Raw genomic sequence first — 13323 nt, forward strand, 5'->3', positions numbered from 1 at the left:
AACTGTGTGCAGTTCTAGCTAAAAGTCGCACATCATGTCTGGATAGCTGAATTTATGGTTCTACAAAAACAACTTTACTATGTTAGCTGGCAACAGTAAAAATCCTGATTTAACTTCGAGAAAACCAAACAATTAAACAATTGTTATGTACCACAGAAAACACAAAAACAAGCTAATATAAAATTATAACAAAGTAAAGGTTAAGAACCTAAAAGGCAGAACTGCATAATATAAACTATAGCTTCAATATCACATTAATAGTTTCTAGTATAAATGGCACTAGTCAATACCCAAAAGCATAAATATCAGCAGCTTTGGAGAAAGGCAGCTGGTCCTCATCAACCTCTGGGCTCAATTTTCGAACAATTTCTGGAGCCAGGTAGCAGATCCAGCCCTGTGGTATCCGCAGCACATTCTTTCTTCTAAACACAGAAACACAGAGAAGAATAATTAGGAGAAAAAACACGGCTCACCATAAATTTATTGCCTAGATGCAGTTTCTTTCACTCTTACCTGCCTTCTTGTACCACACCAGACATTCCAAACAGGCCAAAGTCTGTAATCACCACCTTGTTTGTGTCATAGAACACATTCTTGGACTTCAGATCCTTGTGAACGATGCCTTTAGCATGAAGATAACCCATTCCCTGCAACAAACAAAGATTTTCTGAACAAAAGATATTCCTACATTCACAAAAAGAAAATGAAGACGACCCAACAGTAGATATTTTTAGTTTATATGTTTAAAGCCTCGTTGTGTAGATTTTTATTTTACGTGTGACACTAAACTTTTTCAAATCGTGGCACTGGGGATGAGGGGAAGCACCAAAACATGCTGAAGTGCAGCATATTTCAATCTTGACATTGTATCCAAAACAGTACATTTTCCTACTTGTTATATAATGTACATAGTGTATGTTTGGCATTTCTTGGCTACAATTCCATCTTATTTATCAACCAATAGAATATGCAGGTATTACTTACCTTAACGATTTCCTGTGCAATCTGTCTGGTTTTATTTATGTCCAGCAGGTGACCTCTTTCTCTTACAACAGAATACAGAGTCAGACCCTTACAGAAACTGCAGAGGAAACACATGCAGTATGGTTACAAAATAAACATCACATCACAAAAAGTCAAAAAAGCAGCAAACAACTTTTTGTATAGAACTTTATATACAACAGTGCACATATGCACTTGTGGTTGGAACTGCACTTGAAATGGGGGGAAGCCAGCACGAGTGACAATGCAGTGTTTAGGTGAGCAGTCATGCAGCAGTACCTGGTGATAATAGCAAGATGAGGAGGAGCCATGCATGCACCCATGAACAGGATGACGTTCTCGTGCCTGGTCTGCCTGTAGTTCATAACCTCTTTTTTGAAGACTTTCAGATGATCCTGATTGTTGCCATCAATCTCTAGAAGGCGAATGGCCACCTCACCATGCCAGCGACCTTTATGCACCTTACCCCAGCGACCCTGGACATAAAGCCAAAATTTAAATTAATAATAATGTTTTTTCTTTTCATTTTTTGAACAGGATTTTATATTTCTACAATACAAATCTGCTTTCACCTTTCCAATAAGCTCTCCCAGCTGTAGTTGCTCATACGGGATGTCCCACTCCTGGAGGTAGACACTGGTCTGGCTGACCTTACGAGAGATGGGGACCCCAGAACGGCCAACAGCCTGACGGCGGCATATAGAAGAGGGTAGATCATCCAGACCATCTTCATCATACTCTTCCTTGGAATAACTCTTTTTTGTGTCAGTCTGGTCAGCTTCTTCTTTATCCATAGCTGTGTAATCTTCCTCTCCTTCCTCTCCTTCCTCTTCCTGTAACACATGGCAGAAGAATGAAAGTGAACACTGATGTTAAACACTTTGATATCTATTACTGGAAATAGCAGCACTTGGTATACAAATGTGAAATAGGTATTGCAGTCTTGTAATTCTCCATTCAGACCAAAAGTGTTTTGGATAGTTATACAATTCTTGTGGTTGCTGGAAGAAATATTTGATGGAATAAATAACATCCATCAGTATGAAGAGTATGAAAAGATTGCTCCACTGGGATGCTGCTGCCTTTTAGCCTGGAAAGTTCATCGTCATTAGGAGGAAATGTTTACCAATATCTTCAAAGATAATGGCAGGCAGGAAATGACCTTAAGTTAAATAAAGAAATATAATAAACCCAACTAAACATCCCAGCAAATCCATTACAGGCTAGACCTCAATCCAATAGAGATACTGTGAAATAACCTCATATAGACAGTCACACTGGGTGTTGAATGAATCAGCTGGATCTGAAGCAGTTCTGCGAGGAATAAAAACGTCCCGAACACTGGGTAGGTCTGATGTTAATATAGCCAACACATCATTTAATGTTTCCACCAAAAAAGTACTGCCTAATGGGAATGTTCAATACAGGACCTCTGGTTATGGCTGTAGGATCATTAATGAGAAGACACGAGGATGGGTCTCTAACAAAGTACTAAATACAAGGTCTGAATATTTGGAATAGGATAATAGAAATGGAACAGTTTTTAATACATTAACAAAGCAGCCAAAAACTTGCTTTTGCTGAAGTATTGTGTGTAGATTTGTGAGACAAGAATGAATTGAATCGTTTGAACAAAAGGCTGAAAAATAACAAAATTTGGAACATTTGAAAGAAGCTGAAAAGTTACCAAATGGATGTCAGTGCCAGAAAAAAAGGAACATGCTTTAGCACAGTGCATTGGCAAGTACTGTAAACCAAAGGAAAATGACATGAGTAAAATATACATGTAATGGAGACAAACCAGCAAATCACATCCTTTTCCCTTCATCTTTTTAATTTAATATACTGCAATCCAATCCAATCAGATTTTATTTATAAAGCACTTTAAAATACCCAACACAGGACCAAAGTGCTGTACAGAAAATAAGTTATGTGGCTTCTATTACTCACCAATCCCTGTTCTGTGGCTGTTATTTGTGTCTCAGTAATCACCATCCTGAAACCAAAGAAATTAACAAGAATTCACCAAAATTTGTAACTAATTAATTTATCTTTAGAATAACTACATTTGGAAACTTGCTGAGAGCTACTGGCTGCCAAAACGGCTCCTCTTTCTCCTCTTTCCATGTCCCGGCATTGTGCTGGGCAGCAAAACTATTTTGTTCCAAAGCCTGCTGGAGCCTTATTTTATAGAGTTTGCATGTGAGGCTTTTATCAAGGTGCTCCAATCCAAAAACACCGGCCCACATAAAGAACTATATTGTCAGTGGCTGGGTCTCTGACCCAGCATTTTGAGTGTTTTTTGGTAAATTTGTATTTTCTTAGAATAATATGTGTAGTTCTGGTGTTGCATTATTAGTTAGGTTTTAGTTGAGCCTATTCTAGTTTAGGTCCATCTATGTCCTCTTCTGTAAGTCTGTTCTGGTTTCCTTTATGTAGTCTGCCATGTATTTCGTGTCAGCATATTTCATGTTGTCTAGTTGGTGCTGTCGTTTCTACGTCTGTGTTTCCTGTTGTATTTTGAAGGTCTGGCGTTTCCTCGTTCAATGTGCTTAGTTTTACACTTCCCCTCTGGTGTCACTATGTTCATTTGTGTCATGTGATTCCACTTCCCCTGATCACCCCTTTAGTCTGCGTGTTCCATTCTCTTTGTCAGAACGTCTGTGTTTCCACGTCTAGTCATAATCATAGAACTCATAGTAATCTTAGTTGTCACCGTTATCATGTTTGATCAGAATTTTCAGTTAGTTTTCCCAGAATGGGTTCCAGTTTAGTTGTCGTTCTTGTTTTGGGCTCTTTTCATGTCTACCAGTCTGAATAAAACAGCTCGCTTTTTGTTCAAGGCTCTGCTCCGTCTCCCCCTATGTCCGCACCTCATTTTCACACTCTCGCAGTCAGCTCCTGCTGACCGTGACATATATGAACAAATGGCTTACAGTGTAAGTGCCCTAAAGCTAGAAAAATGTGATGTAAGATTCGACTTTATTCTCCTGCAAGGAGGCAGACCCAGGAATGGAGTTTCCTAAAACCACAAATAAAGGTGGTCAGTATTTTGATAGGATGTAATATCAGCAGAAACTCAGATGCCATTTGTTTCCAACTCATGTTATCTTATGAGTTTTACAAATTCAAGAACATTTTGTAAATAAACTATTTTTTAGGTTTTAGTTTATGTTTTACAAAAACATTAACAATAATAATTTTGAATATCACCATAAATACTATTTATGTACAGTGTGTGCTCTCTACATAGCAATACTGGATTTTTTTAAAAAAGAGTTTAAAAGAAAAACCGCAGTGATATACAGGTCAATCTAACAATACTTTTTAAAAAAAATCTTAAAATTTGCGTTGCTCTGGTGGATAAAGAGAGTGACTCACTGTGTCAATATAAAAAGAGGAGGAAGGCTGTAAAACCTTGCAAAAGAGTCCAATGCAAGTCAATGTCATTGAAGCTCACCTCTCTTTAATGACAGATGGTGAGTTGTCGAAGATATCCTCAAATTTTCTGCCAGTTAGTGCTGCCATTTTTGCTGTTGTTAGGTGCTGCTAACTTGTGTTAGTGAAACTTTCTTTTTAGTGGAACAAACACTTCAATCAGCTGTTGTTCACACAGCTCATAGTAAACTGGAAAGGGGAGGGTCGCATGTCTAATCTCGTGACAATAAGCAATTGTGACAATATTGGGGATAAATAAGTATGTTTATGTACACGTAAGCTTTCATGTGTTAGAGACTTCGATTGAGGTAAGGAGGAAGAGGATGAGGGGGAAATAAGGAAGGAGAGAGAGCAGCGGTGGAGGAGGAGAAAGAAAGAGAAAGGAGAAATATCAAACTATACCTACAAATGTTAAATGCTAACATACAGTTTGAAAGAGCCATTTGTGAACTTTAAAGTAATTTAGAAAGTGTACTATGTAAGTGGACTGTTTGGTAAAGCACTGCTACTGTTTGAATTCCTACCAAATCTGACTTGAACTCATGATAGTAAGTATATGAATGAAATAAAAGTGCATCATTGGATCGCTACATGAATGTTGTATTCTCTTACCCAGACTCATTGTGACTGCCAGAATGCTGAACGCTGCATGTGGAGGCAGGAACATCTGTTGGAAAACTCAGCTTGAGAGCATTGCACTACTACAAAACTACTTATCATCATTCCAAATTGATGCTTGGATACTTGCAGTACATGACATGAGGACAAAGGATGTTAAATCCAACATAGTTTGAAGCTGTCAAACTATCACGTTTGAGCATTTAAAAATGTTTTTAACCAGTTTGACAATAAAACACTTTACAACAATTCTTTGAATGGTTCAAAGATAGATCACGATGCTCACATGCTCAATCATTCACTTGACACTTTTAAACATGAAAAACTTGTTTTGCCATGCAGCCTAGTTTTAAAATAAAAGTTGGTTATTCTCAAAAATCTACATAAAAACAGAGTACACTGATTTTCATATCATTTTAAACTTATTTGGAATAACTCACCAAATATTTTTTTAATCATATATTTTTTTTAATCAATGTTTTTTTTAAACACAAAAGGTGCAGTTTAAGGTATACCTCGAATTCTCCAGCGTTTTTTTTACAACTGAAGAAGCCTCTTTGATGAGAATTGAAACATCTTCATAAATTAAAGATGTCCAGCTGTCATCTTTTTTTCAAGCTCTTAAGACTCACAGGGCTGTAAACATTCCCCTAGTCCCACATCTCAACAAAGTCTTCCTGACAACAAATGAGGCTTATTTTCCACAAAAACACACTTTTCACTTTTGTTAGAGATGTAATTTCTACAACTTTAATGTTTAATTGAATTTATAGTTAAATATATCGTTTCTAAGAGTGAAACAATGCTGTCTTTATTATGTTGCATACCTGGGAAGTTGAAGCGGTTGTCCCAGGAGCTCTGTGGTGATGGGTTAGGTGGGGGGGTGGCACTTACGCTTGAAGGGTTACTCTGCTGGAAATGTGCTGGAGAGGAAGGTGTGGAAGAGGTGGCTGATGACGGGTTACTGCTGGATTCCAGCTGGTTAATACTGGGGACAGGGTCCTCCAAACACACAAGGAGTCCATTATTTCAATTATTTCACATTATTTATTTCTTGCACACTGATCTCAACAATCTTCTCCATTTCAGTATTGAAGAATAGAAAGAGCTAGAGCAGACCTGAATGAGATATAACACATATTAGAAAACTGCACTTACCCTTTTGGTTAGTGCCTTTGGTAAGGTGCCAAACTGCACTGAGACTTCGGCTGTGTGATCAATCCGATTGTTGATGTCTGATGGTACCGATTCTGCCCTACGCATCCTTGGCACTACCGGTCAGATAAAAATACAAGCTTTGAGCTTAAAATATTTTCAAAACTTTACAATTCCTAAAATAAAATAAACAGGCCCTAACATGTTAGATTCTTGCTGATACTATCCTGCCCATTATAATACCCTTCCTAATATGCTACTAGTGTAACTGTCAAAGCTAAAGGGAGTCCATTACAAAATTAATAGCATTGTTGCCAGTAATCGCTAGACTTGAATCACCTGGATGATTTGTCTACAGACATTACTAAGTACTGTCATGTGCCCTCATCTTCCCTTCCTTCCCCAGGCTGGGTTTGCATCTCCTCTCGAGGTCCATGTTGTAGTGTAGAGCGGCACCAGTTGTGACCTGGCAAACCCTTTGTTACTGATTTCTAAGAACTACAACTGACCACAAAGAAAAATATAATTTCCATAACAATTTTCCTAAAACTACAAGTTGTAGGATATTTTCCCACTTATAGAACTGAAAAAAAAACCCTGTATACCCACTTTTATCTAACATATTTTCCCTTACCAAAACCCCCACATTTCAATAGAGTTATAAAACAAATCAGTGGTAATCCCAGTATGTTTACGAATTCACTAGATAACAGACTAACACTTTTTTTTTTTACTCTCCTTTACTCATAGAATTGAGCAAATGATCAAGGACTGCTGGCTTGTAGGTAGCTAAATTTAAGTGGACTGGCTTTTATTTAGCACTATTCTACTCTATCCAAGTACTTAAAGCATTTATACAGCATGCCTCATTACTCATTTTTCTACGCAAGTGCTTTCTATCTAACTTTCACACACATTTACACTCGGCTGACTGTATCAGAGAGCAACTTGGGATTAGTATCTTGCCCAGTGATATTTGGCATGTAGACTGGAGTATACAGGGACAGAACCACCAACCTTCTGATTAAGGATGACCTGCTCTACCTCCTGAGCTACAGCCCCACCCATTTCTGAGCTCTGGATAACAGTTTCATCACAGTCAGGACTTTTCATACTGATATATGTGCGGCTGTGAGTAAGCACATAACTATTTGCCTGCACTGCTGTGCATGTGTTGCACATGCATGAAATGGACCAGGTAGTAAGTGAACATAGGTGAGGATGACCAACCGGTCACTGGTCAGGGCCACGAATGCTGGAAATTGGCCCGTTCCAATCTCTAACCAGTCTAACCAGATTTCTAATGTAGTCTTTAACACCACTAGACCAGTAAAGTCACACATCACTAAATTATTTTAATGTTGCTTACATGTAGCAAATGATATCCGACATGAAGGTGCATCTTTGGTACACTTGTTATGGCACTTTAACCTGTGAGGAGAAGAATACTCTAAATAGTACACTAAAGAAGTCATGACAAGTTGTACTGCAGTCTGACAGAGTGCACCAACTTATCTTTACAGTTCTTACTTGCAGTGTTTACACTTGACACCAAACATCATGCTCTTAGAACAAACTTGACATGTTTGGGAGAGCCAGGACTTAGTCGAAAACCTGCAAAAGAGAAGGAGAACAAATATGACAAATATATTGAGAAATATGTTTAAGAATTTAGTCAGGTGATAATAGATGACTAAAACCCTAGCCTTAAATTTTGTGACTGTATATCTAAATGTAGAATTTTAACTTAATAATAATTTCATTTAGAATGACTGACAGTGTAAAGTCATATAGTAACTTCTGCATGCTGTGAATACAAAGGAATTCAGGAAAGAACAAAAAACATCTTGTTCATCAAGCTGTTCTTAGAGCTTTTTTTTTTCTTAAGCTAAAAAACTTAAATTTCTCCTGATGAAGCCAAAGGCCTGATCACAGGTTCAAATATCATTTCAGTCTGCTAATAAGAATAACATTTCATATGTAAAAAGGAGTATAGTATTACATGTAGTACAGAGGATAGTATATCCAGTATAGTACAGTATGAAATAAACATACTATATGTTTACATAAAATTTCACTCAAATTGGACTCAAAGGCTATTTCATGGGCATTCATGGGCTATTCCTTCATTCCTTCAGATAAAATCAAGATCAACCTCGACCAGACTGACAGCAAGAAAAAAAGTATGGAGAAGGTGTGAAAGGGCTCATGAACCAAAGCATACCACATCATCTGTAACACGGCAGAGGCCGTGTGATGGCATGTGCGTGCATGGCTGCCAGTGGCACTTGGAAACCCGTGTTTATTGATGATGTGACACAGGACAGAAGCAGCCGAATGAATTCTGAGGTGCTCAGAGACATACTGTCTGTTCAAATCCAGCTAGATGGACAATGACCCAAAACATATAGCCAAAGCAAGCCAGGGGTTTATTAAAGGAAAGGAGATGAATATTCTTGAATGGCCACCTGATCTTAACCCAATTGAGCATGATTTCACTTGCTGAAGACAGAAAGGCAACAGCAACTGAAAGCTGCTGCAGTAAAGGCCTGGCAGAGCATTAAAAAGGAGGAAATACAGCATCTGGCGATGTACGTGATTGCCAGCAAAGGGTTTTCAACCAAGTATTAGCCATTGTAAGTAATTTATTCAATTACTTTTAAACCCCTGAAATTAAGGGATTGTTTTAAAAAATGTTCTAGTTCCTCACATTGTTATGCAATCTTTTTGTTTAACCCACTGAATTAAATCTGAAAGCCTGCACTTCAACTGCATTTGAGTTGTTTCATTTAAAATCCACGGTGGCGATGTACAGAACTAAAACTAGAGAATGGTTTCCTGAAATAATGCAGAGTGAATACTGACAGCTGAAAGGTTTGAGTTAGATTTTTATAATTGCTCAATCTTGTACAGCAGTGTGTACACTGAATATGCTGACTCATTCACATGAAAGCCAAACTGCAGAACTGTTGAAAGCTGAAGTTCACACAGAAGAAGTTTCAAAGTAGCCAAACGTCTTTACAATGTACACTAGAAAAAGCTAATGACAAAAGAAAATTTAGAATCATCAAATAAATCGGAATGAATATTGAAAGCTGATATTCTTTAAATCACGTGAAGAGTTGTCTTATGTGTTTTAAACATCTAAACCCAAGAATCTTAAAATCTTGAAAGAAAAAGCAGAATATCTGCATGTCTACTCTAATCTGCTGTGTGTGCAGATCAATGACTTCTTCTCAAACAGGAAGTCAGTAAAATAAAGTCGAATGGACGGCAGCATCTTGTCAGAGGACAGTGTGACAAACACTTTAATCGAGGGTTCGTCAGCATCTTCTTAGCAGAGGTGGTGACATGCCACATTCTGCTTTTGTTGCTTCCTTTCAAACAGGAAGTCAGTGACCCACCTGAAAGTGGAGCTAAAGTTCACAAAAAGTAGCCTGTCATAAGATCCTGCAGAGTCCAGATTCTCTTTCACAAAAGGGCTTATTCAAATCTTTGGAAAGTCATCAACTGACACTAACCTGCTGAGTGTGTGTGTGTGTGTGTGTGTGTGTGTGTGTGTCTCTCTGCAGGTAAAATAGTTGTTAATCTTAAACTGTTTTGTGAGTTTTATTTTCAGACCAGGTCCATGTTAGCGGGGAGATACAGACAGACATTATATTAGGTTAGATGAGTTGAAATGTGGGAGAATCCACTACAGACAGGCAAATGGTTTCAGCTCTAATATCCAGCCAGAAAAGATGATTCAAAAAGTCATCTACTGACCCCAACTTCCCAGATTTGAACCACCTATCTGCTGAAGACAAATCCACCAATAAAAAATAAGCCTGGAGTTAACTGGCCAATCAGAACGCTTTATCCAGTTACTACTGCCATACTGTTACTCTGTGGCAAATTCCTGTCAGATTTCTCTCGGTGCACTGGTTGAAAAACTGCTTCTAAATCCAAAACCGTAATGCCTAAAAAAATAATAATAATTTTTTAAAACTAAAAATACAGAAGATGGAATGATAATAATCATAATAAAGATTAGGCTAACAACAATACTGTGAATGGTTATCTGCATTCACACTTGCACAAAGATTATGCAGATGATATCACTGATATCAAGATGATATCAATTTATTGATAAATGAATGTCAAAAGTTTTATGTTTTTAGTTCACTTTAGCTTCAGTTTCCAGATTTTATGTTTTGAAAATGTGTAATTTTAGTTTAGTTTACATTTTTGTGTTAGCCGTTTGTTTTTATATTCTAAGTGGTATCTCAAAAAAAGCCTAATATGTTTTAAGAACTACTGTACAGACAGACCACTTCATGTCATGTAAACATCCCAGACTCGACATGCACCAATTCCTCCTGATAGCTGTTGTGTTAACATTTCCTGTTTATTTTATTTGGCTTAAGTTAGATGCTCAAAATATTGTTTCAGTTAGTTTTCGAAACACAATATGTAAAATGCATCACCTGCAGTGGCCATAACATAACATGTGATAACTAGAAGTTTTTTTTCAAACTGGTTACTGACCTGTGGGTTACAGCCAGGCCAATGTCTCTTCTTATTGTATGGGGGGAACTTCTCTGCATGGCTAGATCTGTGAAGAATATTAGAAACCAGCATATCAAAAGAAGAGATTCTGTCAAATTGATACAGAGAAGGGCCAAAAGTCTATGTGAACAGAAATCCACTCCGGTAGCTTTTATAGAAACTCACTGTCCAGTAAGATGGGGGCGACGGGCATCATGTATGGAGCTGAGGCTGGGACAGGGCCAGGTGTTTGGGCAGACAGCAGAGGTGATCTTAGACCTGAATCTTCAGAACTGATCCCAGAGCCGTTGATCTGAATAGCAGCCAACACTTTCTTCTTCTTACAGGCCCTGCAAAGACACCGACAAATTTGTAAATTCTACGGTGAAACCTCCTTACACTATAAATGTGATTCATGAATTACACTATAAGGATAGACAAAATGATTTTTTAAATTAGTTTTCACAATTGTGGAGATAAGAAATTGATTCAGGAAAGTACATAGAAATCTTCCTGTCAAAGTAGAGCTGAAAATGTATGACTGCAGAATTCCTTCTAAAACCTACTTGCGTGTCCCAGGATCCTCGTTGCGGTTGGTCGGCTGTGAGTCATGACTCTTGTTTTTCGTCAGTGCAATATTGGGAAGCAGTTGCAACAGTTTGCGAGAGGGTGGTGGTGGTGTGTGGGAGGACTTGAACGTGTGGGTCTTTGAGACCTGTGTTAGCGAAGGGGTGCTTGATTCCAAAGAGAACGGATCACTCATGTTCTCAGCTGGTACAGTTGGTCCCTGGTCATCTGAACAGGGTACCACTGATATAGAGATGGAGCGGCCATGATTGCTGTTGGGTTTTAATGAGGTAAAAGGGCTACCAGAGCTTAAAGAGGGTCTAATAGGAGAAAAGGGACTGCTGTCCTGTTGTGACTCAGAACTGCAGGAGCCTGAGTTATGCCTCAGATCACCTCCTAGAATTAAAGACAGTTTGGATCATTACTTGTGAAATACAATCAGTCTGATCAAACTTTTAACACCTCTGTAGGAGCTGAAAATTATACTGTATTATTTAGTGCCAATCCTCATTTCTTTATATTTTGCTTCCAAGGAATAACAATTTTTTCTGTATTTTTTTAAAGTGGTCATCAGCAATAGTCCTTTCAGATTTCTGTCTAAAGTTTTTCTTTTGACAGTGGCTGTTTCTTCACTCATTGTCAGTTCACTCCCTGTACCTGACCATTTTCCAAGAAGCATTTGTTTTGTTTGTTCAGCAACCTGAGACTGGCCTGTGAATTACTGAATGGATAAAACAGTTTTTTGTCCAAACATAACAGGCAACCTAGCAAAAAACTTTTTTAAAATTTGAATCTTTTTAATTTTAATGTAATATAATGTAATCTTTCATTCACACATCTTTAGCATGTCACAAAAACACATAATTTGTTCCATTTTCTTTGAGCTTAATCTATGAAAAAAATCCAGTTACAAAAAATTTGACACATATAAAATAGTATTTTTGCACCAGCAAGTCCCTAAGAGTCTTATATACTGTACTTCCATGTATGCACACATTTCAATAAATTGTTTCCCAATTTCCTTGCAAAAATATGAAGATTAGAGGAGAGACTCCTTACTTTTGAACAGTGCTGCATTTTAGTAATAAAACAATTTGTAGAACACAAATGACAAAAAGAAATCCAAACAAAACTAGAGACAATGGGTACATTCAAATACTTAATTTTGCTAAAGAAGGCTCTAAGCAGAGTGAAGTGATCCTGAAGTCTCTATGCAGCAACCATAACATAAGCTGTTCAAAGTCTCCAAATGCTTAGGAAAAGAACTTCAATGCTTCATTACCTCCTTAAAAGAGGACACGTCAGCTGTCCTTTATGTGACGGCATCCTTCACAATATTACCCCACAATTCATAGCTGCGCACAATCTAACCATTCATGAAAAAAGTCAACATATGCTAGATTACATCTACCAGGCCACTGACAAAATTCATGGAAATATATTAATTTTCTTCAGTGGAATTTAATAAGTGGGGTTGTTTTTTCAGCATCTAAAACAATGTAGTAGCCACCTCAGATGATTAAAGTATGAATTGTAGCACTGCTATTAAAAAATTCTTGTATATACCCCTCCCGAAATATCCTCTGATGAATTATTCTACAAATGACTCATGAAAAACAAAACATAGAAGGGGAGGTTCTTTGGTCACCTGTTTCATTAACACTCTTTAGACAGGAGAGAGCAGTAGTGAGGCGAGAGCGATCCTCTGAGTTGGAGCTTAGGCGTCTCATCATGTCCTGCAGCTCAGAGCTGGACATCTGCAGCAAGCTGTCCACCGAGAGCTTCCCTGCTGCAGCCTGCATGACACAAGGATGACATATATCACCGACAGCTTAAGTTATCTACTGTTCACTCGCTTTTATTTATATGCCAGATTTTACCCAAAGTGTATTCCCGTTGACTTAAAATCCAAGTATACCAAAATATAAGCAATACTGCAACCAGCAAAAATGTGTAAACTAGAAAACGAGAGAAACAAAGAAAAAATGATAACCAAAAAACAAGAAAACCAAAAGC

General features: G+C 37.7%; 1 protein-coding gene across 4 annotated transcripts in view; it reads right to left on the reverse strand.

Moving 5' to 3' along the window:
- ksr1b (kinase suppressor of ras 1b) overlaps positions 1-13323 on the reverse strand; it is a 56946-nt gene that overhangs the window by 4451 nt on the left and 39172 nt on the right. For all 4 annotated transcript variants that reach the window (XM_085479065.1, XM_085479068.1, XM_085479067.1 and 1 more), the window contains 15 exons: positions 12956-13103; positions 11307-11703; positions 10927-11090; positions 10741-10807; positions 7744-7827; positions 7583-7644; positions 6217-6329; positions 5886-6060; positions 5053-5107; positions 2953-2998; positions 1575-1835; positions 1282-1478; positions 985-1081; positions 514-647; positions 291-422 (listed from right to left, as the gene is read on the reverse strand). In XM_085479065.1, the coding sequence (XP_085335191.1) occupies positions 291-422; positions 514-647; positions 985-1081; positions 1282-1478; positions 1575-1835; positions 2953-2998; positions 5053-5107; positions 5886-6060; positions 6217-6329; positions 7583-7644; positions 7744-7827; positions 10741-10807; positions 10927-11090; positions 11307-11703; positions 12956-13103 (2132 nt within the window). The remainder of the gene's footprint in view (positions 1-290; positions 423-513; positions 648-984; positions 1082-1281; positions 1479-1574; positions 1836-2952; positions 2999-5052; positions 5108-5885; positions 6061-6216; positions 6330-7582; positions 7645-7743; positions 7828-10740; positions 10808-10926; positions 11091-11306; positions 11704-12955; positions 13104-13323) is intronic.

Source organism: Copadichromis virginalis, linkage group LG14, assembly GCF_057382275.1.
Source record: "Copadichromis virginalis isolate Kocher_CV1m ecotype Utaka linkage group LG14, C_Virginalis_male_GT1.1, whole genome shotgun sequence".
In the NCBI taxonomy this organism is placed as follows: Eukaryota; Metazoa; Chordata; class Actinopteri; order Cichliformes; family Cichlidae; genus Copadichromis; species Copadichromis virginalis.